Source organism: Triturus cristatus, chromosome 4_1 (assembly GCF_964204655.1).
Source record: "Triturus cristatus chromosome 4_1, aTriCri1.1, whole genome shotgun sequence".
In the NCBI taxonomy this organism is placed as follows: Eukaryota; Metazoa; Chordata; class Amphibia; order Caudata; family Salamandridae; genus Triturus; species Triturus cristatus.
The window spans coordinates 648,506,656-648,534,169 of record NC_140585.1 but is presented as its reverse complement, the minus strand read 5'-3'; the positions used below and the strand labels follow the sequence as shown (position 1 = coordinate 648,534,169).

Below are 27,514 nucleotides of genomic sequence, written 5' to 3'. Positions count from 1 at the left end.
GCCTCCAGCAAGCCACAGCAAACTCTGCTTCGCTTCATGGAAGCAAGAGCAGAAAAGATGCTCTTGCTTCCATGAAGCGAAGCAAAATTGCTTTTGGGAAGAGGGAGCTCCATGTTTGCAGCTTTGTTAGAATCCGGGTTCTCTGGTTGGCACAGGTAGGTACTTGTGACAAGCAGGGAACCTTTCCTCTAGTCAGGGAAAGGGGGTTACACTACTAAAACAACCACTGCTCACCCTCTAGGTAGCTTGGCGCGAGCAGACAAGGCTTATCTCAGAGCGTTATAGGTTAAGCATTTGTGAACACATACAGTAAAGAAAGGGACAACACTACAAATGGACACCACACAGGTATTTATATTAAAAATAAGGATTCTTTATATAGGATTATCACAAGACCTTTAAACGATTAAAAATACACAATACGGTTGCTTAGTTGGTAGAAGATTGCTTAGTTTCTCTTAAGTTCGTAAATGCAACACTTTAAGTCAATGTACCTTAGATGCGACACGCAGGGCAACGAAAGTGTTGCAGCGATGCAGTTGCGTTGAAGTTCTTGGTGCAAAAGAAATAAAGACGGGATCTTCCAGATGCGTTACGCTTCTCCGATGTTGCGAGAAGGCTCGACTCGATGCGTCAGCTACAGCGGCGTCACCCTTGACGAGATGCGACGACAGCGGCCTTGGCAGCTGCACTCTTCTCCGACGTTGCGAGACGCTTCCGCTCGATGCGATGCTGCAGCGGCGACACCCCTTCTGCGAGATGCGACGACAGCGGCTACGACGGCGGCAATGCTTCTCCGTGGATGCGAGGTGGTTTTCTGGATGCGGTGCAATGCGACAACTACGATGGCTGCAATGGCGACATGCTTCCTCCTCGATGCAAGACTCTTCTCTCGATGCGGTGCAATGCGACAGCTACGATGGCTGCGATGGCGACACGCTTCTTCGGCATTGCGAGACACTTCCGGAATGATGCGAGACGCTTCTGCTCGATGCGATGCTGCAGCGGCGACACTCTTTGCGAGATGCGATGGCAACAGCTCCGACGGCGGCACGCTTCTCTTCCTTGCGTCGCGCTTCCAGCTCCTTGCGTCACGCAGTCCCTCAGAAGGCCCAACAACAACAGCAGGCACTTCCAAAACACTCTGGGGAGCTGGGGGTGAAGTCCACTGGTCCTGGGACTTCGTTCAGGGGGCAAGCTCCGTTCAAGCCCTTGGAGATCTTTCAAAGCACAAGTTGAAGTAAAGTCTTTAGCAGTCTTTCTCCTCTCCTTCAGCAGGAAGGCAACCACTGCAGGCCAATCCCCCAGGTCAGGGACAGTTACTCCTCCTACAGCTTTCCCAGTTCCTTCTCCTCTGGCAGAGGTTCTTCTTGTTTCAGCAGGATCTAATTTCTTGGGAGCAGGGTCCCAATACTTATACCCCTAATTCCTTTGTTCCTCTGGGGTTGAGGGGCCTTTGCCCAGTCCAAACCAGTTCTTGAGCACTCTGTTGACATGACTCTGCCTTTCTATTCAGGGTGCAGGGCAGAGACATCAGCCGCTCCGCAGGAGGTGGAGCCAGCAATGTGGTAGCAGAGCACAACCCTATTCAGAGCCCAGGTGTACTCCTCCCACCCATCTGACTGCCAATCTTCCTATTCACCACCAGGCTACCTAGCCCTGCCCCTCTGGGTTTCCCCAGCCCTGTCACTCACACAACCAGACAGGCAGATACACATCATAGCAGAGGTGGGCTGAAATGGTCAGGCAAGCAAATACCAACTTTCTAAAAGTGGTATTTGCAAACACAGAATATTAAAATAAACTTTACTAAAAGATGTATTTTATTATTCTGAGTTCAGGCATACTAAACTCGAATTTCTACCATGTTCCCTGGGTCTGTTAGGATAAGAGAATATAAAAATTCTAACAGCCCATTCTGGCCTATGGAGAACAGGTAGCCTTCCAATAGTGAAAAACAAAAATGGCTGTAATTCTCTATTAGGACATGCCACACACATCAGGGCTTGTCCTACCTTATGCTTACAATGCACCCTGCCCTTGGGCCTACCATAGGGGTGACTGAAATGAAGTTAAGGGAAGGTTTAGGGACTGGCAAGTGTGTGCACTTGCCCAGTCAGCATGACAGTACCAGACTGCACGCAGGTTCTGCAATGGCAGACCTTAGATACATTTTACCAGGCCGCGTCTGTGGGTGGCACAGCCAGTGCTGCAAGCCCACCAGCAGCATTTGTATTTACAAGCCCTGGCACTCCTGGTGCACTTTACTAGGGGCTGATAGTAAACCAAATAAGCCAAACATGGAAACCAATCAACATATACATTTTACATAGGGTGAGCATATGCACTTTAGCACTGAACAGCAGTGGTAAAGTGCCCAGAGTCATAGAATAGCCAACAACAGGTCAGAAAAAGTACAGGTGGAAGGCGAAAAGTCTATGGACCATTCGGCAAAAAGGGCCAGGTCCAACACGCTTCCTCTACCCAAAAGCAATGCCAGCTCCCACAGGAGGTGGAGAGCCGGCAGGGACCGCGGGGGCATTATGGCTCCCCCCGCGGTCCCCAATGAGAGGCCAATCCCCAATTTAAAAAAAAAGGCTAAGCCCTGGGGGATGGGGTTCCGAGGGCCAAAATTGGCCTGGAGGAGGGAGGCCACTCTTCCTTTAATTTTTTTTATTGTTAAATGGCCGGGCTCTGGAGGATGTGGTCCCCGGGCCCAAAATGGCCATAGGAAGGGGGCCACATAGCCCCTTCCTAAAATTAAAAAAAAAGGAAGACGCTAATGCGCCTGAGGCCCTGCCCTCTTTCTCCACTATTTTGCAAACACGCCTCCTGGCGTACTCTTGGTTGGGGAAGTCTCCTTCGATGATGAGGATCCTTAGGGGCCAACTAGCCCACCTGTTACCTCCAGTAATCCCCACAAAGTGGGATTGCTGAGAGGTGGTCAGAGGCCATGCCCCTTTTTACACCACTCTTCAAACGCCCAGCTTGGTGCACTGCTGGTGGGGCTATGAGGTCTCCTTGTGTCCTGAGGACCTCAGGACTAAACTAGACTTTATCCCCCAAGCAGAAGTGCGCCAAGAGGCGCGTTTGCAGAATGGTGTAAAAAGGGGGCATGGCCTCTGACTACCTCTCAGCAATCTAGTTGTGTGGGCTCACTGTAGATAACAGAAGGGTTAGTTGGCCCCCAGGGACCCTCAAGAGTCAAGGCGACTTCATGCTCCAACAAAGAGCGCGCAAGGAGGCGCGTTAGCAGAGTGGTGGAGAAAGGGGCGTGGCCTGCGACCACCTCTGAGCAATCCCATATTAGCTTTTAAAGCATAGTAAATTATGACCTTAAAGTGCAATCTTTGTTGGGGCTCTTCAATGATTCCCTCACTATCATCCCCCATTAGTGCCTCTCATCTCTCCATAGCCCATCTCTCACATGTATTTTGTTTGTTATATGGCACCTCTGCCAGTGTAGGGTGTTTGAGCACTTTGCATCACACACAAATACAGAGACCTTGAATAATACATGTGTAAATTAGCTTCAGAGATACGCTGAGGTTATTTCATTCTTCCCTCTTCCCCTATTAAATGCATTATCATTATGTTTAAAATGCGTTCTGATGCTTCCAGAAATTAAATACATAAACTGGGAAACCAGTGGCTCCTTGTTGCCATACCTGCTGCAGGGGGCTTTGTTGCTGCTCCGTCCTTTCGCTGCTGTCGCCGCCACTTGTGGGACCCACACGCTGATAGTCTCCGCTGCCACCGCAACTCCATCGCGCGGCTGCGAGCAGGGGGAGACTACAGCTCCCAGACCTCCCAGCGGCTGCTGACGCAATCCACGCGCCCGGAGGTGCAGAAAAGAACGCGGCTCCCTCGGTGGAGCGGGGAAACCAGTGGCTCCTTGTTGCCATACCTGCTGCAGGGGGCTTTGTTGCTGCTCCGTCCTTTCGCTGCTGTTGCCGCCACTTGTGGGACCCACACGCTGATAGTCTCCCCAGCCGCCGCAACTCCATCGCGCGGCTACGAGCAGGGGGAGACTACAGCTCCCAGACCTCCCAGCGGCTGCTGACGTGATCCACGCGCCCAGAGGCGCAGAAAAGAACGCGGCTCCCTCGGTGGAGCGGGGAAACCAGTGGCTCCTTGTTGCCATACCTGCTGCAGGGGGCTTTGTTGCTGCTCCGTCCTTTCGCTGCTGTCGCCGCCACTTGTGGGACCCACATGCTGATAGTCTCCCCTGCCTCCGCAACTCCATCGCGCGGCTGCGAGCAGGGGGAGACTACAGCTCCCAGACCTCCCAGCGGCTGCTGACGCGATCCACGCGCCCGGAGGTGCAGAAAAGAACGCGGCTCCCTCGGTGGAGCGGGGAAACCAGTGGCTCCTTGATGCCATACCTGCTGCAGGGGGCTTTGTTGCTGCTCCGTCCTTTCGCTGCTGCCGCCGCCACTTGTGGGACCCACACGCTGATAGTCTCCCCTGCCGCCGCAACTCCATCGCGCGGCTGCGAGCAGGGGGAGACTACAGCTCCCAGACCTCCCAGCGGCTGCTGACGCGATCCACGCGCCCGGAGGTGCAGAAAAGAACGCGGCTCCCTCCGCGTCGCGGGACGCGCGCGGGCGACGCCGGGCTAAGCCCGGGCAAAGGGCGGGCCCTCTGTGGCCCTCAGAGGCCTGAGGAGACTGGGCTGGGCCCGAGACCCTGGCTCCGTGAACTGATCTCTCTATTTTTTAAGTAACAAGTGAGACTTTAATTCTTTTTATTATTTGTATATAGTCGCATTGCAATTCCAACACGTACTGTTGCTAGTAAGGATGTCTAAGGCTAAAAATGATAAAACTGCAACTGGCCATAGTACTATTGACAATTACATGGTAAAAAAAGTCACTCTGATTAATAGTGAACGCAGGGCATCTCTGGGGAAAGGGCCCCCTGCAACAACACTGGCTGAGACGCCGCCTCTGATAGCGATGGACGCTGAGGGAGAGGCTAGTGACAATGGTGCTGTTGGAGAAAATCCGGTCACGCCAATTGTGGCTAGGGCTAAGGTCCATATAGAACATCAAAATAGATCTAGTGAGGATTTGGAAGAAGTTCTGCCAGTTATAAGGCCGGTACGTAACTGTAGGCGAACACAGATAAAAGGGGGTGGGAACAAGAAGAAAAACCCTTCTGCTGTAGACTCTGCTGATGTTAATGTCCCACTTAATAATCCCTTTGTGTTTACTGGAAACAAGGAGAATAACATTAATGCTAATATCGCACAACTGGTTGCCCATATAAAAAACCTCGAGTCTAAATTAGAATCTAAGGTAGAGGAGGCTATCAGACCTTTAACCACTAAGATAGACACTCTAACAGCTGAGGTGTCCAGGCTTGGCGGCCTGGTATCTTTGTACCAAGCTGAACTTACTGGATTGAGGGATAAACCTGGGGATGGTAGACAGGCAGGGCTGGCGTGGGGAATAACTCAGTCAAATCCCATCAATGTGACGGCAGTACCTACCACCGTGAGTAGGGCCCCTACATTAGTAACCACACCAGCCACCCAAGTAACAATGGATCCACAGATTCAATCTGACCCTGTAATAAGACAGGGAACAGATAGTAGGTCGCACAGAAGTAAATGTTATCTTAATCTACCGCCTGACTGTGCGCCATTTGTGGTAGTCCTAACTAATGTCCCACCCTGCGGTACTCATTCTGCCTCACCCTATGACGAGTCTCATACCTCACTTAAAAACAAAACAGTGTCATGGCTTAACAAAAACTGTGGCTTCCCAATTGCCTATTCTGATCAGATTCTGGCAGTCAGGCGGGTGAACTGGGTGGGCCCATTGGAAAAAATAGGAAGCGGAGACTGCATTATTGTGAACTTTAAACATCCCCAACATGTGGCCACCGCTCTCTTAAGAGCTTTGTCACTGATACATAATGAGAGCAGTAGATGTGCTCGACCTCTGGGGTATTTTTATGCCCATCTTTGCCATAACCCCCCCCAACAAAGGTTGTTTAGTCCAGTGGCTGAAACCCAGACCCGGGATATGGACACCCGCTTTCAGTATAATATTGTTAATCGGAGGGGATTGGGTAACGTTACCAATACACAGAATAGACCTAATTTTTCGGTCAAACCTAATCCTGGGTTTAACATCAACACACTGAACAGGTATGATCTTTTATCTGGCCTGGACATGTGCAACTGACATGAGATGCCTGTGGGTCAAGGCATCTCAATCTCAGATGAATTGGTGTCCACTTCAAATTTACAAGAAAAAAACTATGGTAGCAATGTTGTCTCGTGGAACATTGCGGGGTTGGCTGCAAAAATGACAGATATAAACTGGGTCAATTACATTAAGCAATTTAAAGTTATCTGCCTACAAGAGACTTGGCTGGTTGAATGTCATCTCTTTCTAGAAGGGTACAAGGCCTTCTATGTCCCGGCCACACCATCATTAAGCGGCAGACCTAAGGGTGGGCTGGTGATTTTTGTTTCTATCTCTGTTACCTGTAAAATTAGCAGAATTGATGCAAATGATCCTGGTATGATGGGCTTGGTTTTAAATGGGGTACACTGCCGAGTATGTTTAGTGAATTTTTATAATGCCGCCAATGTCATCTCAGTATCTAACTCTGTATCTGTCTTACATGCCTTTCTCACTTCCTCTCTAAAGGATTATAATCACAACCTCATGATTGTGGTTGGATCTCAATGTTCACTTGTGTGGAGACCCTCTGCATAAATGCATAAATGATTTAAGTTGTGAGCGTATGGAGGGACTACACCTGGATCATACATTGGCTGGGGAATTATGCAATGCTCTCCTGGATAACCTGGACCTCTCCCTGGCCATGACGCTCAGGGATCCATTTAAGTGTTTCGATACTCCCACCTTTAAGGGGCATGGAAGGGGCACCTTTATTGATCACATGTTGCTGTCAGCAACACTGCTGCCTTTACTAGACTCGTTTGATATTGTTCCAAGTGAATTCAGTGACCATAACCCTTTAACAATTTGTTTGAAGGGACCCTGGTTTACTAAGGAAAGAGTGATATGTAACTCCGGGAGGTTAGGCACCACAGATGGAAGGCGGCGACTTAAATGGTCAATGGTGACTCCAGATTTACTGTATAAAAACATTGTAGACACATGTACTGAGGATATTGTGAACTGCACTCAGGTGGGGGCTGACCCTCGACGGGTTCTTACTGCTTATCAAAATCTGTCGGAGAAGGTGTCAGAACTGAAGCTGGTCCCAGCAAAGATGAGTGCGGGAAAATGTGGGCCAAGATGGTTCAATCATGATTGTTCCAAAGCTGCTCGTAATCTTAGGCTAGCACTGGCAGCTATCCCGAGAGTGCAGGAAAATGTCAAACTGTGTCGCAGGGAATATAAGTCTATTCTAAAATCCCATAAGGAGTCGCTAAGAGCAGATGCGTGGAATGAGTTACTTGATCCCTCTACCCTAAAATCCAGTACCAGATTTTGGACAATAATTAAAAAACCATTCCTGGTAGAAGATCCGGGTAATGGTCTGGACTGTTGTATTACCAAGGAAGAGTGGGAACTTCATTTTAAACAATTATACTCTTCTGGGTTACCTGTCATAACTGAGAAATTGCTTGAGGCTAGGGGAGGTGTTATTAGGTTTACTAATGTTGAAGTTATGGTGGCCATTGAAGGACTTACTGCTAGAAAAGCTCCAGGGCCTGATGGGATCCCCCCAGACTTGTATAAGTCTGATCCACACTTTTGGGCGCCCATCTTGGCTGCAGTATTTAATGCAGCTGTTAAAGTGGGCTGTCCTATCTCCTGGGGACTATCAACGATTGTTCCCGTTTTCAAAAAAGGAGATAAGGGCAGTCCCCACTGCTACCGGCCAATTTCACTAATTGAATCCATGATCAAAATTATGGGGAGAATTCTACTACAGAGAATAACATGCTGGGCGATCGAAAATAACATCATGTCGATTTCTCAGTATGGTTTCTGTGGGGGGCGCTCCACCATAACCCAGTGCCTTAAGCTATTCCTTGTATTGAGCAAATATACTATTGTACAGAGGGGAACTGTCCATCTTGCCTTCATGGACCTTTCTTCAGCCTTCGACTGTGTTAACAGGGCGGGGCTGTGGAGGTCCATGAGGGAGAAAGGTGTGGATCCAGGGATAGTTGACTTTTTGGTGGATATGCACAGTAATACCAGTGCTAATGTCAGATATTCTGCAAACGGGGACACCACTGGTAACTTCGATATAAAGAAGGGAGTGCGTCAGGGTTGCATTCTTGCCCCCTTCCTTTTTAATCTCTATATTAATGATTTAGATGATTATTTACAGAATGTACAGGCAGATTGCCCTAGAGACGGCAGGCGGGGTATTCCATTTCTTTTATACGCAGATGATGCGCTTTCAATTTCAAGAACGGAGAAGGGACTCCAGGCGCTTTTAAATGCTTTTAACACCTTTATGTCTGATCGAAATTTATTGGTCAACAACTCCAAATCATATATTATGCATATTGGCCATAAACCCAAAAAGAATTTTATTTTTAAACTGGATGATGTCCCAATACCAGTCACAGAAACATTCTCATATCTCGGTGTCTTGTTTGACACCAAGCTTAACTGGGGCCCACATTTGGCCAAAAAGAAAGGTGAACTGATAAGGGCTAATGCTTCTGTTTTTAACTTTGCGACTAAACTGGGTAAGAAGCCAATCAATGCAATGATTACGCTGTATAATGCTAAATCTGTTCCTACAGCTGCATATGGCAGCGAACTTTGGGGATATGCGGCTGGAGAACAGTTGCAGGTTGCCGAAAATAACTTTCTAAAACGTTTACTTTGTGTCCCCACCAGTACACCCAACCTGACAATACACGAAGAACTGGGAATCCAGTATCTAAGTGATATTTTTTCCCTAAGGCCTTTGACTTGCTAGGTGACACTGTGGATAAATCAGGACATTGTAAAAATAAACACCTAGGCAGTCTAAGCACACAGCAGAATAATGTTCAATAGAAAGACAATAAACAATGTAATATTCAATAAGAGAACATGAATGTTATAGAAGGAGACACAACATAAGATATATTGTAAAAAATATATTACATTTATTCTTTTTAAGTATAGCAGTGATAGAAATAAATTGATGATACAGAACTATGTAATTAGAGGATGTGATTTAAACAGAGGTTGAATGAAATGGACAATGCATTAAACAATGTGCAACAAATCACATCTGTGGTCAATCAGATAACATCAGATAACATCAGGACATACCTCTTACCCACTTGATTGTAAGAGATCTTATATCCCAGGACAAACATATGCGTGTCCCCTGGTTAAAATACCTGAAAACTTGTTTTTCCAGGCTTGGGCGCTTGAATTTGTTTGAAAATCCTAGTGGAATTGTAAAGGGGGATATAATAGCAATCAAACAAGCCTTTTACAAGGATAAGCTGGCTCAAAGGGAAAGTGAGGAGCTTATGAAATCAAGAATTAGAAAATATGTGATGTTAAAAACTTGTGAAAGCAGTAATTTCACCTCTCATGAGAAATTCTTGCTGACTAGGTTTAGATTTGACATCTTTCATCATCTTTTAATACGACCGAAGTCAGACATTTTTAACCAGGTTGCAGCACCCTGTGGCTGCGACGGGAAGTCTCCTCAGGATATGCTGCATTTTATGTTTTTATGTAGGTTTTATGAATATCCCCGCAAACGTTATCTTGTTGCACTCTTATGGAAACTTAATTTTAACCAAATCAAACCTGCCTTTTTTTATTTGCAGCTTTTGTACAGTGATAGCGTCTTACAGGTTAAAGAATTTTTAAAATTAACTGTCAAACTAAGGAATTGCCTAGACCAATGATGTTGTATTTACTATCTGCACTTTACCATGTATCTGGATCAAGTTATTGGCATTGGGCTACGTGTAATATGATTTTTTGTATGTGACTATGAACTTGTAATAATATGAATAATGTTTTTAATCGTATTGTATACATGTGTACTTGTATGGTGTGAAATATAACCGAATAAAGTTTCTAAAGTAAGTAAGTAAGTAAGTGTATAGAAAATGTTACAAAGGGAAATACAAGGTGTAGCATTCACGTGTTATCCATGCTTGGTGTGGAAAAGCACAAACCCAGGATTCAGACCGTAACACATTGATTAGGGTTGGCTTTACTAATAAAATGTAAATTTTACCCAAACAAATCCTTATTAAAAACATTAGCAATTAACTTTCTATCCTGTATTGTATAGTTTGCAGTAACCCACTGAGCTATGCACATAAAATACTGTTCTGTGATCTGCATGGTACATGTCCTTTGCAGCAGGCATATTAACCCTTTGTGCTACCTTAAATGAGTCAAAACTACCACTAGACAAAACTCAGATTTCTCTCCAGCAGGTACATTATTCACCAGAGTTATCTTGGCACACCTATTTTTGCCTGAAGACTACTGGATATACAAAAAACTATGCAGTGGGTGATTTCAAGACTGCTGCATTGCTGCAAAACTGGCCCCCCAGTAACAAAACCAGTATGGCCAGTCTGGCCTCATCTGCAGTGGAATAATTAGTGTGATTGTCACCGTATAAAGAATACTTAAATGAAACTTTTGATGCCAAAAACAAGCAGTATATATAATAAGTCTGCTTGTCACTTTTTGTCTAACTTTGACTTGCTACGTTCAATTGACTGGATTGACAGTACCGTTTAACGATAAATATCTTCACTCTCCAAGTATGGCACCAGAAACAACCATCAAATGGCAGCAGGTTTGCACTGAAATGCTCTGAAACTGCAGCCACAAAGAACAATTGCAGGGGTGGGAACGTTCAGAAGTAACATGCACAATGCTGTTTACTGAAGGGTAAAAATACCTCCAACATGGCAGCTGCGACCTATTGCACTTGGCTGTTTCAGTACTAATGAGTCAAAGACATGCACAGCAGTAAAAACTACTTCCAAGATGGTGGGGTGATTAGTGTTTTATGCCCTTAAAGCCTAGCACAGGCGCAGCACACATTCATGGGTATGGGTACATGGGTCTGGGAAACAGCGCTGGAAATCAATCTGGATTCCGCTGGAAGTCCCACTAGAGTTGCCCAGCGCATACAGTACAGTACCATACTCATGGAGGTGCCAGGCCCTGGCACATACGATGAGGAAACTGAGGAACACAGAGCAGGATCCTCAATCCAATTGTGTTGCATACAGGGTGCACCTACTACACCATAAACAACTGTATACCACAGAGACCTGGACTCATGATGTACATGGTCTGAGGGAGCACCTCAAAAGATGTCGCCAGCAGGGTTAATGACGCAGCTCCAGTCATCGCTAATTAATCGGTAGTTATTGATTACAGATACGGTAAGGCTTTTACCAAGAAAGAGTTATTTCAAGTGAATATAAGGAGCTGCCTAAATAGTACATGCAGGTACTCTTCGCTTCCCCCAGACTAACCGCCCAACCGTCCAATTCAAATTACAACGTTCCCAGAACAGAAATGGGAGAGTAGAACATTCCACTCCAGGCATTGAGACCAGATTCTACAGAAAATACAACACAGAGGAGTCGATTCCGATCCTGCTTGGAAGGGCTCCGAACGCGATCCGGCCAGAAAAAGTACAAGCCGTACGCGTGTTTTCTGACTGACTCGTACAGCTGTACGAGCGAACAAGTACAATGAGAGAAACGTGAAATCGTCGACCGAATCTTTCCGGGTCTGAACCGCTCCATACGTCTCGTATGTAAGCAAACCGTACAGTGCAATGGAGGCAGTTGCCGACCAAGCCAGTACGATGCACGATTCAGACAGCCGGATCGAGTCGGAGCCTCTGACACATTAAAGCTCCAGGAAGCGGACTTCTCCGCACCGGACGCCCTTCACCCGTAATCTTATGAGTCGATCACATGGGGGACCCCCAAGGGATCCGAGTCCAGATCCGAGTCGGACGAAGCCTTCTCCCAGCAAGCTCGGAATCGGCTCCTTCGGATTCCGATCTCGCTGGGAGAAGGCTCCGTCTGACTCGGATGTGGAGGGCTTTCCGACCGACTCGTGCCCTGGGGCTCCGAGCACCCGAATACGATGCGAACAAGCGCTGACGGACACGGGTTGCTAACAGACGAGACGTACGGAGCAGTTCGGATCCAGAAACGATTCAGTCGGCGATTTCGCGTTTCTCTCATTGTACTAGTTCGCTCGTATAGCTGTACGAGTCGGTCAGAAAACACACATACGGCTTGTAATTTTTCTTGCCGGATTGCGTTCGGAGCCCTTCCGAGCAAGATCGGAAGCGGCTCCTCTGTAGTTAAGACCTTTCAGTTTTCACACTTTATGGTACTTCTTCAAACAAGACCACATTGAAATAGAACTTTCCAGTTGAAAATTCCAGGTCCTTCTTATTACATATCATATCCTGGCCTGTGCCTTAAGCTGCATAGCTTACCCTCATTGAAAGTGGTTGATTATTGTGTCGGTAACAAGCAGAGCAATGATGCCGATCTGTACATTCTTAGTCAAAGTCATAACTCCATGATGAACTGGGTCTTAAGGTTGCCCTTACCTCTGCATACTTTGCAGCAGCTGTGAAACAGAACAATCTGCTGTGACTCGGGACAGTTCAAAGTCGGACAGTCGGGAACTCCTACACGCTGCATTACTTGATTCTGAAAAATAATTATCATTGGCATTAAACAATAAAAACACACAAGAATATCAGGTTTATAATATTCTTTATAGAAAGTCATCCAAGCATGTCAGAGATAGAGGCTATTTTCAGTTGATGGGCTGTGAGGAAGGGGTTGTTACAACCTCACGTCATCATCTTAGCAGATTTAAAATTATTTTATTCAACCTTAAAAGAAGCTCGAAAGTATATTTTATGCGCTGTTGCCCAAAGTTTTGCTGTGAAGCCAGCAGTCGCTGCTCATGAATGTCAGGATTGGCAAATACTAAGGGAGCGTTGTCTTGACTCCACCTTATGCCTCTTTCTTCCAACACCATACACCCCAGGACCCCCTACTTCACTATTGTAGGTTCTTCTTTTTCATTCCTTCATTCTCTCTTTGTCACTGTTTTGCCATCTTTTTCTTCCTTTCTTTATTTGTATTTTTATTCTCTCTGTTTTTTGTGTTAAAGTCTGATGAGGAAAAATAAGTGTTGGTCCCCGAAAATGAGTGCCAGTGGGCCCCACCTGCAAACACCAGCTAGAATGAGACACCGCGCACATGGCAATTCCTGATAATAGAGGCATTTTTGTTCTTTTGTACTTACTTGTGGACATACCAGCATGAGTTTTAGTTAGTAGTACTGCTAGGTATACATACTCCCTAACGCAGATCCGGTTGAAAAGTTGGTAATGTGCTTAAGTGTGGCCTTAGATGAACAGGGAAGCAATTCAAGTCTCTCAGACCTACATTATGTAAAAGTGTGACCCCGATCCAGAGAAGGATGGCAACCAAGTATCCACTCAAGGGTACATTCTCATACCCGTATTTGGGGGAAGGTAGGGCTTTTACCCCAACTTATGAGGTACATTTCAGATGCCTACTGGCATGGCCGAAATCGGCACAGGGTTTTCTGCAACAAAATACCATTGTCCATTGCAAAGAAATTCCCTTTAGTACAGAAACCTCAAACAGCATGGGAGGGGAACTCAAAATGCAGTAGAATTTCCACTAATGTTGTTGTGAAAGCTGTATATTCTGCCCGCTGGTGGATGGATTTAGTTTTACCAGCAACGTTCCAACAACTCTAAATACTTTTCAACAAAGTGTACCATAGACTTTAAAATTAGGAACTTAACATTAAACCGAACAAACTATATATTAAACTGAAGTAACGCAAGCCCTAGTTCTAGTTTGATATGAGAGAACTATGAATGGAGTAAAAATCATATTGGGCCTGATTCTTGAAGGTTTTATGGCACCAAGCGTTCAAGTAGGTGTATTATAAGTTTCTGATTAACAGAATACGAATTTAAATGCTTATGGGTGCTTTGTTTTCTGAAATAAACAAGCATTTGCAATGCAATCGGTCTCGCCTCTAGGACCTTTTATGTATTTAACTGTGCAGCACATTAGCTGGGTGCTGAAACATCTACTGTTCTTTAACACGATGGAAAGTAAGCACCAAGCTGCGAAACACGCCAGGTATGGGATCACATGGAGAGAAATATTGCCTTTCAGCGGGAAATGGTATAGTCCAAAGCTCTGTTTTTAATATAAAAATCTGGGCCTTCGGTGGTCATATCACTGAAAATACAAGATTTGAAAAAAATATTGTTGTCTACGGGTGGTCGTGGAAGACAATTTCTATGGACTGGAATCTAGAGAATGCTAAAGTGATTCTGATATTTTACTGAAATCTGCTGGTCGTTTTCTATCAAGAAAGTTAAATAGAGGCAGTTGCCAGAAAAATTAAAAAAAGAAGGTCCCTCAGCAGAAAGCAAATCTGGTATTTTACTGACCTCATCTGGTCCTTTTTTATTAAGACAGTTAAATAGAGGCAGTTGAACAGAAAAAAAGTCCTTAAGCAGGAGCAGACAAGTCCTAGGACTGATCTCCAGAGCCCACAAAGTACATACACATACTAATATATAAGTATATACTAAAGTATATACAAGAGGTCTCAAATGCTCGATCTAAAAAAAAGAATTGACAAGTCTGCCATGCCATCTGAGTATGATGGACAGACCATATTTATTTTCATCAACGCAGTCCTCGCCATGGAGGTGTGAAACACTTTATTGAATAAAATCTGCCACCTGGGTGCGAATCCCTGACGCTACTGGCCTGCCAATCTCCAAATGAGAAATTTAGTCTCTAATCTTGACATTTCTCTTTCACTGTATTCACAACTTTTTACCAGTCTCATTCCCTTAGATTTTGTATTAAATTAGTCACCACTGTTCTTTCTGGAAGTTGGTTACTTGTTGTCAAACCCAGTTCGAGTCGCAACAAGGCAAGCATAGGCTGCTGGGTTTCATCTGTGGGGATTGAGGTAATTTGCCACATGGTCCATTCCATTCTACTCTGGCTCTGAAAACTGGCCCAAGTACAACTACTTCATCACTTACCTCTCAGTGGTAGTGATGGTGGACAGTCACAGATGTCTTGGGGAAGTCCTTAACATACACATATTCGTATAACAAAGTATTGTCCACCCCAGTACTTGACTTTCAAATAAAATGAATGTTTGTTAAATACTTGGGCTAAATGTTTCACATAGATATATTCAGGATTCAAGTTAGAGTCCTCTGCTAGAGTCTGTTGGTCACCATTATAAAATAATGGGGTAACCGAATAAGCGTCACAGGACCTGGGTACTATATATTTATGTAAAGGTTGGTCCTTGACTGGCTTTGAGAAAGTGTATAAATAAGAAAAATAACAATTCAATGGCTGCCAGGAGGGTCAACCCCGAGTAATAAATACAATACACCTAAGATTATACACCATAGAGAAACAATAGATTACTCAAAGATGTATATTCAAAATACAAAATACGACGCATCTCCCCAGTGAAGGCCTGTTCCATATATTGTCCCCTACAAAATTGGATGCTGCAATCAAGCGCTCATGAATATTGTAAATAATATTGTAAAAAGATCTTGGAAAGAGCCTATGATTACTGGCTCTTGTATAGACCAGTGCCTTTCTGTAATAAGGAACAGTGTGTACCTCAAACCTCCTAACTTCCACTCTCCTATCACGAGCACGTCCTTTTCCTATCCTTTGTGCAACCTCTTTTCAATTCCATGTGGTAATAGCATTACCTATTGTTTGAGGTTTGTATTTGACTATAAAAAATACATTAAAATAAGTGAAATATGTGTGGGTGTATTTTGTATTTTGAATATACATCTTAATGTTGTGCCTATCTATTACAACCCATCTTTAAAGAACCCATCATTCTGCAGAAATATCTTCCATGGAATCTGCTTCTCTTTTATATGGTATTTAGTGTGCAAATTCTTTTAGTATGTATATATATATATATATATATATATATATATATATATATATTCACTGAAAAAACCATAGGTTTCACACACGTTATAGTTAGGAATTAGCATTTAAAAAACCTTGCAAATTCAGTGAAAAAACCATAGGTTTCACACATGTTATAGTTAGCTGGACATTTTACTGATAAAAAACCAATGAAATTCCCCCGTTATAGTTAGTGCAGGCAACTATAACTCACGCGACCGCAATCCTCTGCTGATGCTAATACTGTATTTAGACAATTATTTGCCCATGTCTTCTTCCATTAAATTTTAGCTATACATATATTACAAATATTTTTTTTTCATAAAGACACATATGTCATCAGCAGAGGATTGCGGTCGCGTGAGTTATAGTTGCCTGCACTAACTATAACGGGGGAATTTCATTGGTTTTTTATCAGTAAAATGTCCAGCTAACTATAACATGTGTGAAACCTATGGTTTTTTCACTGAATTTGCAAGGTTTTTTAAATGCTAATTCGTAACTATAACGTGTGTGAAACCTATGGTTTTTTCAGTGAATTTGTACGTTTTTTTAAATGCTAAGTTACTTTACGCCATTCGTGGCGTGCGCGCCCACTTAACGCAGTTCGTTCCGTGCGCGCACGGTGCGCTTCGCGCACCGTGCGCGCACGGTGAGCACGCGGTGCGCTTCGCGCACCGCGCGCCCACTTTACGCAGTTAGTGCCGTGGATGGGCCATGTACGCACGATGCGCTTCGCGCTCCGTGCGCACATGGAGGACATATTATGCGCTTCGTTGTGAAAGGTAAGCGTTTAAATTTTCTAATGAACAATTATTTGAGATATGCAATGCACAAATGGTGTCCTGCGGACACCATTTGCACACGGGGTGGGGAGAGTGTGGATATTTTTTTTTTTATTTTTTTTTTTTTACCGTACGCGTACGGTAAGCGTAATCGGCGATTTTTCGTAAAAAAATTATAATGCATTTTTGGCCTTGGGGGTTCTTTGGGGACACATTAATTAAGGCTAGGTGGTTAAGAGCTGTGTAAACAGTCCCTTAACATGTTTTTTGCCTTTGTTTTTCCTCCCCCCCTCAGAGTGCGAGAGAGAAAATGGCGGCCGCCGCTTCCTGGTTTCGAACGATTCGAATGTTTACTAAGATCTAACAGCCAATCAGAATCGCGCTCGCGCACGGCACCGTACGCGTACGGTATGCTTACCGTAAGCGCACGGTAAGCGCACCGTAAGCTGGCTCAGATATATATATTGATTTAAATGCTATTTTCTCAGGAACTACTGAACAGATTTACACCAGACCTACAAAAGGCACTTCCTTGACCTGAGGACTACCTCTCTGCCAAATTTCAAGTAACTCTGTTCAGCCGTTCGGGCTGTAGCTGTGTCTAAAGGTCCTATGGAAAAATGCATGGGAAAAACGCGTTTTGGGACCCCCCTTTTATCTCAGCCCCCGCTTGACGAATCCCCCCGAGACTTTCAGGGTAGGAGCGGAGCGTAGCGCCCCACCTATTTTAAAAATTTCGCGAGGATTCGTCGACCGGCGCCAAAGTTATTCCAAATAGAATGTTGCGGATTTCCTATGGAAACAGGGTCCTAACTATAAATACCTACTGGTATATATATATATATATTACCTACTGGCGGTCGCCAGTAGGTAGTTATAGTTAGGACCCTGTTTCCATAGGAAATCCGCAACATTCTATTTGGAATAACTTTGGCGCCGGTCGACGAATCCTCGCGAAATTTTCAAAATAGGTGGGGCGCTACGCTCCGCTCCTACCCTGAAAGTCTCGGGGGGATTCGTCAAGCAGGGGCCGAGAAAAAAGGGGGGTCCCAAAACGCGTTTTCCCCATGCATTTTTCCATAGGACCTTTAGACACAGCTACAGCCCGAACGGCTGAACAGAATTACTTGAAATTTGGCAGAGAGGTAGCCATAAGGTCAAGGAAGTGCCTTTTGCAGGTCTGGTGTAAATCTGTTCAGTATTTCCTGAGAAAATAGCATTTAAAAGCATATATATATGTGGGCGGAGCCTAACCACACATCTCATCCTGAGATCTGATTGGCTGTCAGCACTTCATCCAAGAAGTGTTGGCAGCCATCTTGGGACCAATATACATGATAGCACCTCATTAAAAAGCATTGCAGTTAATAGAAGGTTTTAAGGCTTTAGTTACATTATAAATCATTTGTTGATGGTACCATACTCATTTTAGGAATTGTGGTATGTTCTAAGGTGATTTCACCATGTGAAAAAGCCTTCTGCTGGGATATCATGATTGAGAGAAAAATATTTTCTCATGCTTTTACCACAGAGGTTTGGAAGGTGATCTATAGGCTAAACTGAGAGCTTATTTTCTGTAAATTCACATTATCTTTCTCAGTCATGTGAGAATGAAGTCTGACATTCTCAGTAAAACATGTACATCCAACAAGGGCAGAGACTGTCAGTTGATTCCTTTGTGTTCTACTGCAGCTTCCCAGAGTGTTCCAAAGAACTACTAGAGCGCTAACAGTCCTACTTATGATAAACGTATGGCACACCTGAAGCCATCTTGCTTGGATTAAAGTGGTAACTCTTAAAACATTTAATTTAAAAAGGAACAAAATGAGGGGGTTCATTTTTCCATAAAAAGTATGATTAGTGCTGCAGAAAGAAAAATTAGGGCACATTTTGAGTGACTTCTCAAATCCTCTTCTATTTCATTAAAAAATTCTGACATGCAGACTGAAACATGCACTTTCAATACCAGCAGCAGTTTTCCCTGGTGAGCAGTAGCTTTACTACAGTGATCTAATGAGCAAAAAGAGTGCTAACATTCTGAATTTATGGCAAATGTGTGACACATCTGAATGCCTTCTTGATGGAATCAAAGTAAAAAACTGAAAGTATTTCCTACTGAGGAGACTGCAGTAAATGAGGAAATTAGGAAACTTCATACCAAATAAGTCTCCCAAGATGGCCACCAGAGACAAAAGAGCCCAAATGTAGCCCAAATATCACCCAGATGTAGCCCAAGTATAGCCCAATGACAGAATGTCCCAGAATGTTCTTAAAAACAACTAGAGCGCTTACTGTCTTCATTATGACAAAAGTATGGCACACCTGAAGCCATCTTGATTGGAATAAACTGGTAACACTTAAAACATTTAATTTAAAAAGGAACACAATGAGGAGGTTCATTTTGCCATAGAAATTATGATTAATGCTGAAGAAAGAAAATGAGGGCACATCTATTTCATTAAAAAATTCTGACATGCAGACTGAAACATGCACTTTTAATACCAGGAGCAGACTTCCATGGTGCAGTAGTTTTACTACAGTGATCTAATGAGCAACTAGAGTGCTAACATTCAGAATTTATGGCAAATGTGTGACATATCTGAATACCTTCATGATGGAATCAAAGTAAAAAACTGAAAGCATTTCCTACTGAGGAGACTGCAGTACATGAGGAAATTAGGAAACTTCATAACAAATAAATCTCCCAAGATGGCCACCGGAGACAAAAGAGCCCAAATGTAGCCCAAAATCACCCAGATGTAGCCCAAATATAGCCCAATGACAGAGTGTGCAAAACACTTATTATTTTGTGTTTTTGCAGTGTTATATAGTGCAGACTTGTCAGGTATTGGAGTGCTTTACATGAGCATTGGTTACATCACACAAGAACAAATTCATTTTGGTTGTAGACATGGGGAGACTAAGTGATTTGACCAGAATCACAGAATGTCGAGCTGAAGCAGAAACTTCAACCTGGTTCCCCAGTTGCAAAGTCTGCAGTTCTGGAAGTAACACCACATCCTCTCCCCTAAGTGCAACATTTAATCAAGTGGTCAACTGGATAAAAAAACATAAAGATAACAAATAATTTAAAAGTGCTTTGTCGCTATTTGAAAACTCAGAAAATATGTCCTTATTTTAGTCTTTTAGAGCACTAACCATAATTTTGATGCCAATAAGACCCTCTCATACATGTAATTTCTAAAGGAAATGCTATAGGTATTACAGTTTTGATTACATCAAGATGATGTCAGGCGTTCCACACTTTTGTAATAAATATAGAATGTTAGCAATCTAGTTGTTCATTAGGATACTGTTGAGAGGCAGAGGCCAGGGGCACGGACTCTGAAAATTGAAGGCAGGTAGGAGGGTGCAAAGGCAACAATTTAACCACACTGAGCAGGCAGGAAGGGCCGTGGAAGCACAACAGACTATGGAGGGCAGTGGAAAGGGGGGCAGGGGCAACAAACCAACAATACAGGACTTGCAAGAGAGGCTGTTGGAGGGAAGGTCTATAACGGGTCAAGGAAGCTAGGGGCGGTCCCCAGATCCCCGGGAGCCACCACAAAACTGAGCAGGAGAGTGAGTCAGGGACAAAAGGGGCACCTTAATTTGAGCCGGGGTGCCTAGGAACGCTTGCTCCAAAAATGAAGAAAACAGACATATGAGACATGGAATTGGAGGCAGAATACAATGGCAGTTTAATGAGAAGATGCAACTTCAAAGAAACCGCAGAATAGAGACATAAAGTACAAAATACAGAATCCAGATAATCATACAGCTGTCATAATATTCTCTGTATCTCAATTAATGTACTGACAGAGAGAGAGAGAAAACACATCTATAAATGCATCATGGGAAACAAGTTACACCAAGGAAAATGTTACCTAGGAACACTCACGTTTACTCTTAGAGCAAGCATTCCTGCAATTACAATACAAAATCTTTTAAATGCAAAAGTAAAGAGAACAATGGTTAAACATAACATGACATTTCATATAGGTAAAATAGAATAAGATACTTCAAGCAAAGCAGAGCAAGACATTTTAAGCAAAGGAAGACAAGAGCTCCCAGCTCTTGGGGAAAACCTGCACTGCCTGTTAACCTACATACAGACGGCGAGGTAGTCCGTCGATATCTGTGGGTGCTCCCTTTTTATATCATTTTGTGGGCTCCTTTGCACGCTACATCTACCTACGTATGCTACCCAAAAGCTTCGTCTGCAGATTTTACCAGACATTTCGTCATTTACCCACTTAATGCTGACAATGGACTGGGTGAAAAGGTCAGTCTCTCAGGCCAATCGCTTATCGTAAGTTCCATAGAGCAAGCAGAAAATAATGGGTATTGTACGGGAATTCAATATATTCATGTATAAAATCCCCTCAGTTCTCCTAACTTGACGCTCTGCGGTTGCCACTTCCTTAAAAGCGGGAAACCTGCCCAGGAAGCAAGTACCAGTCCAGGATGCAGCCTACTGTATGTCGACAGCTTCAGGGGGATGTTGAACTTTGATACCGAGCACGGAGCACTCGGGTAGGGTTGGGGCTACTAGTTTGGATCAGAAGGCCTCGCAGACCTGCCTTCAGACTGCTATACACTAAAATTGCAGAGCTATGGTCAATTTAACAAAGAGGCCTACATATTGAACAGAAGGGCCTACACAGGGGTTTTATGCTGGCTGAGTGGTAAGGATGTCTCAGGATAATTATATAGCAACACAGGACCCGCTGGTCAATTTAATACGGCCTACAAATGCAGCTGGCAGGGCAAGGACAAGGGTCTCATACTTCAGGTGTGGACAGAACGGGCCAGGGGCCCCCTGTGATACAAAATCTACCCTCCTTTAAGGCTGAGGCAATGTAATAGACCATTGTGGGCAGAAGGAAGAGGCAATGGTAGTACAACCATACATGCCAACAGACCCGATTCAGCCAGGAAACGTCCAATGTTTTTAAGCTCAAATGGGCTTTATTTGATCTGTCTCCTGTCTACAATATCGTCTTTTTCAATGTAACTCAAAGGGGAAAATCAATACCCCAGTTTTTTTTCAAAATCTCCCTCTTACCAAGTTCAAAATGTTCGCAAGTATGGTACATTGGATCATGTAAGGAAATGGGATAGGGACATGGACTTGGATAACAGAGGACAGGAGGGACATGGAGAGGTGCACAGAACTGACCCTGCAGGGCAGGCATCAGGGTTTGCAGCAGCACAATACACCACACAGGGCATGCAGGATGGGAGTGCAGCACAACAATCCATAGAAAGCAAGAGGGAGGGGACAGGACCATGCACATGGACAACAGAGAACAGAGGGGCAAGAGGCAATGGTAGCTAGCTGACCATAATGGACAGACAGAAGAGAAAGCTGCAGCATAACAGACCATAAAGGGCAGGAGGGACGGATCAGGGGCATTACAATGGAACAGACAAGCCAGGAGGGAGGGAGTAGGGCTGGGGGCAAGGGGGCAGGGCAGGAGCAGCAAGATAGCCATGGAGGTCAGGCAGGATGGGCACTAGAAGCAAGACACACCATGAAGAGCAACAGTGAGACTGTGATGGCATACACACAGACCATGGAGGGGAGGTGGGAGGGGGTCAGGGGCAGCTAACTGACCACACAGGGAAGGTGGGAGGGGCCATGGCAGCACAGAAGACCATGCATGGCAAGTGGGAGGGTTAGTGGCAGCACAATGGCTATGATGGGCAAGAAGGAGGGTGGAGGGGCATGCACAAAGGACAATGGAGGATAGAAGGGAGGGTCAGGACCTGTGCACAGACAAGAAAGTTCAGGGGAAGGGACGTCACAACAGACCACACGGGGCAGGCAGGAGGAGCAGTTGCAGCACAACAGACCAGGGAGGGCAGAAGGGTGTGGCAGTACAATGGACCATGTAGAACAGGAGGAAGAGGATAGGGGCATGGCATGTGGACAGGCAGGGAGGAGGTGGCAGGGACAGGTTACAGTCATCTGACAATGCTAGGCAGGTGGGAGGGGAGTGGCAGCTCAACAGAACACTCAGAGTAGATAGGAGTGGCAGGTCCATGGGACATGGTGGGCAAAAAGGATGGAGCAGGGGCATGCACAAAGACATCGGAGGGCAGGGGGAAGGAGAATAGGGGCAGCAAGCTAAGCACAGAGTTTAAGCAGGAGGTCAATGATGGGGCATAGAATTGGGCAATGGAGGGCAGGAGGAGTGGACTGGTACATCATACTAAATTGAGGGCAGTGGCAGCACATCAGACCATGCATGGCAGGAGGGAGGAGGCTAGTCCATGGATTCACACAACAGAGGATAGGGAGGAAGGGGATGGGGCAGCAAGCTAACTGTTCAGAGAAGGCGGGTATTAGGAACTTTATTGTTTTTAAAACATTGTGTCTGTGCGAACTACTTAAAATATGAACAAGTATGCAGCATAATCTCACTTTTATTCAGGAAGAAGAGGACGTTTGTGACTGTGACTCCGGGCTCACTTGGCAGAAACACCCCGTGACCCTCCACCCCCTATCGCAAAATGTAATGCCCGTGAAAAGGGTAGGTGAACACAGTGTTATATAGAACATAGTCCTGAGAGCACGATTGAAAATGAAAACTAGATATAGTGTATGGTATAAACTATGCACCAAAAAGTGTGATATAAGATGAACCGGGCGTGAAATATAATATGCAATACATTGTGCGCAATGACAGATTCATTGGAGAGCGCGAGATAGCACAGGCACTAGCGCGTGCTATGCGATATGCGCCTTGGAGTGTAATATGCACAGGGCAGTGTTGTGTAACCTAACTAGTCTCTAAAGTTGTAATATAAAATATGTGCTGGGGAGTGTAACGTTGCATATGCACTGTGACAAAGATATGGATCCCAGATTGTAATATGTATGGCATAGCACTGTGCGTTATAATATAGGCATCGAGAAAGGCACGTTAGATGGGGCAATATAACCCGTGCGAAGACAAGTGTGGCATGACATATTCACGGGGTGGTGTTACAGTGCACATGGGCTAGAGAGTGTCATAGCATATGCACTAGCTAGTGGAATACAACACAGAGGTGTGTGGCACTCGGCAGGCAATGGTGGGTGTAACACAGCATTGGGCTCTGTCAGGAGCACGCTGTGACTCTCAAGTGATGTTCGTCCCCTTTCCAGAGAGTAAAATAAAAAGTATTACACATCCGGCAGTGGATGTGTGTTTTATTAACCGTGAGGGGGGTTTCTTGCATAGTTTTGGTCGAATTTTTGTCGAATCCCCTTTGAATGGCTTGGTGTGCATGTGTATTAAATGTGCCCGTCAATAGCTACCCATGTTTGTATAAATAAACGACAAGGGTGTCTACCAGGATTAGGCACGGTAGGGTATCAGACATATCAGAGCTTCACTAGTGGTGTAAATACATTCCACGTGGATTCATTGCATGCATAGTCGCCTTTTAATGAATATCACGCAAATCGTCATGGTGATAGGTACGTACGGTTTGTCCAGCATGTCCTAGGTGTGTCTATAAATATATATTTTTTAAAAATAATAAAAAACAGTGGCCGGCCCTGGGGATTGGGGTCAAAAAAATATAATTAGGAGACTGGCCCTTGGGGATGGGGTCATCAGGGCCAATAAATTAGAATAAGAAGGGGAACCAAACAGCCCCCCTTCCTAAAAAACTAAAATAAATAAAAGACTGGCATCGTGCCGGAGGCCATACCCCTCCGTGCAGCACTCTGCAAACGCGCCCCCAACAGGCATCTCCAGTATGCGCCAGGGAGCTGCGCTGCAGCCAGGTGTTCTGAGGCCAAGCCCCTTTTTACACCTCTCTGCAACGCAGCTCTGTGGCGCTTACTGGAGGTACCTAGTGGTCTAGTTTGACCCTAGGGACCCTTAGGATTCAAGGGGACTTAATCTCTCAACTTAGAACAACCACAGGGCGCGTTTACACAGTGGTGAAGGGAGGGGACGGGGCCTGAGGTGACGTGTGCAAACACGCACTATGGCACGTTTTAAATTGGGGATATAATTTCCCTTCAATACTGAGGGCCCCTGGGGGCTAACTAGCCCACCAAGTGCTTCCAGTAAGCGCCACTGAGCTGCATTGCAGAGAGGTGGTCCAGGCCGTGCCACTTTTTACACCTCTCTGCAACGCAGCTCTGTGGCACTTACTGGAGGTACCTAGTGGGCTAGTTGGACCCTAGGGACCCTCAGGATTCAAATGAACTTAATCTCCCAACTAAAAATGGACACAGGGCGTGTTTACACAGTGGTGAATGGAGGGGACGGGGCCTGAGTTAACGTGTGCAAAAACGCCCTGTGGCCTGTTTTAAGAGGTAGTTTTAATCTCCATGCCCTATTATATACTAGGGGCTTACAGAGGAGGTCATGCTAATCACAGGGGGACCCCAACGCATAATGTTCCCTAGTGTATGTAGGTGTTTTCACTGTATTCTAAGTGTCTTTTAACATAGCACTGGCTCTAGGACTGGTTAGTCAGACTCAGTTACCACCAGTATCCGTCTGAAAAAGTTGAGGGTACAGGATGATTTTGCAACAAGGCTTCTTTCTGCTCTTCTTTTTGTTCTTTCTGCACGTTATCCTTCTTCCTGCACTTATCTTCGTATTTGAGGACTTCTGTTGCTTCTTTCTGCACTTCTTTTGTTTCTTTCTGTGCATTTTTTCTTCTTTCTTCACATGTCCTATCTCTGTAGGCATAGTTAGAAATTAGCATTTAAAAAACCTTTGAAATTCACAGAAAAAACCATAGGTTTCAGGCACGTTATAGTTAGGAATTAGCATTTAAAAAACCTCAGAAATTCACTGAAAAAACCATAGGTTTCAGGGGTGTTATAGTTAGCTGGACTTTTCACTTGTACAAAACCATTGAAATTCCCCCGTTATAGTTAGTTCAGCTAACTATAACTCGCGCGCCCGCAATGCACTGCTGATGACGTCACATATTACATCACTCATGACATGGTCAGTGACATCACTCATGACATCACTGATGACATCTCAAATGACATCACTGATGACATCACTGATGACATCATCCTTGTGATAGAGTGGCAGACCTCCTCTCACCCTAATATAACCTTTGATACACACATTCAAAAATAGAGACTAAAATTTTCAAAACAATGGACATACCAATACCAGTTACAACAACCTCTTCAGTAATTCTAAGATCCACATACACATCCACTCATTCACCAACAGTCCTATACAGTCACTCATACATGTACTCACTCATCATATGTACTCATACACCTATACATCCTGTTACACAATGCCACTCATCCATAGAGTTACTCACACACATAGTCACTCATGCTAATAAAGAATCAAACATACATTTACTTGCATATACAGTTATACACACACCACCATACTTACTTCTACGGAAACTTACACATACTTAGTCTTTTAAACAATCACTTATAGAAACACATACTTATTCATACAGGAACTCTTTCAATCTCTCACTCTCACATATACTCACATACATACACCAATAGTCACATATACTAGTTTAAAACATATGTAGTTACTCATAAAGACACTATTGAGACAGTCATTCACTCACTAACACACCCATACACACACTCCTCCACCCATACAGTCCTGCACACATGCTGTGTTCAACACATACAAACAGTGAGTCACTCATTCGTGCACCTATGCACTACGTAATACCCCCCACCGAACCATGCAGACACTCAGACTGATACTCAAAAAACCAACTAATAACCTATCTAGACACCCATGTAGCTACTCACCAACCCATGCAGCCACTTATACACAAAGTGAGAGACTGATACAGATATTTACATATTTAAACATTACTCACTAAGCCATGTATTCACTATGATACACTTAATCAGTCAGTTACACAATCAATTTTTCAAAAACAAATCATCCTTTTAGACACTTATATACCCATTTATTCTTCCATCGACCTTGAGATATACATATATAAAACATATTTAATTTTCAGAAAAACACACATTCACTGGATGATGTCATCAGTGATGTCATCAGTGATGTCATTTGAGATGTCATCAGTGATGTCATGAGTGATGTCACTGACCATGTCATGAGTGATGTAATATGTGACGTCATCAGCAGTGCATTGCGGGCGCGCGAGTTATAGTTAGCTGAACTAACTATAACGGGGGAATTTCAATGGTTTTGTACAAGTGAAAAGTCCAGCTAACTATAACACCCCTGAAACCTATGGTTTTTTCAGTGATATATATATATATATATATATATATATATATATAAAAAATATATTGACTTTTTTCTACAAGACCTAGTCTCCAGCCAGCCTTCGTATATCAAGGACACAAGTGATTTTCTGTGTAAAATCAGAGACATTCCATGGAACAATGACTATCTTTTAATCTCACTTGATATCACGTCCCTGTACACTAGCATTCACCACAGAGATGGGTTGAATGCCTGCTAATACTTCCTAGATAAGAGACCTATACATTGTCACAATCACAATGCCATGCTCCTCAAGCTCACCCATTGGTGCCTCACACACAATTTCTTCTTATTCAACAAAACAGTATATCAACAGCTCAGGGGAGTAGCCATGGAGGCCTGTTTCTCACCCAGCTATGCATGTCTCCATGTGGGTTGGAGGGAGGAACAGGTCCTCAAGGGAGAACACACCAATTCTTGGCAAAACAATATCATCACCTGGCTAAGGTACATCGACAATGTAT

General features: G+C 44.4%; 1 protein-coding gene across 3 annotated transcripts in view; it reads right to left on the bottom strand.

Annotated features, from left to right (window-relative positions):
* The window catches only part of NELL2 (neural EGFL like 2), a 1,146,830-nt gene that overhangs the window by 533,778 nt on the left and 585,538 nt on the right, over positions 1-27,514 (bottom strand). For all 3 annotated transcript variants that reach the window (XM_085653041.1, XM_085653043.1, XM_085653042.1), the window contains one exon: positions 12,577-12,679. In XM_085653041.1, the coding sequence (XP_085509167.1) occupies positions 12,577-12,679 (103 nt within the window). The remainder of the gene's footprint in view (positions 1-12,576; positions 12,680-27,514) is intronic.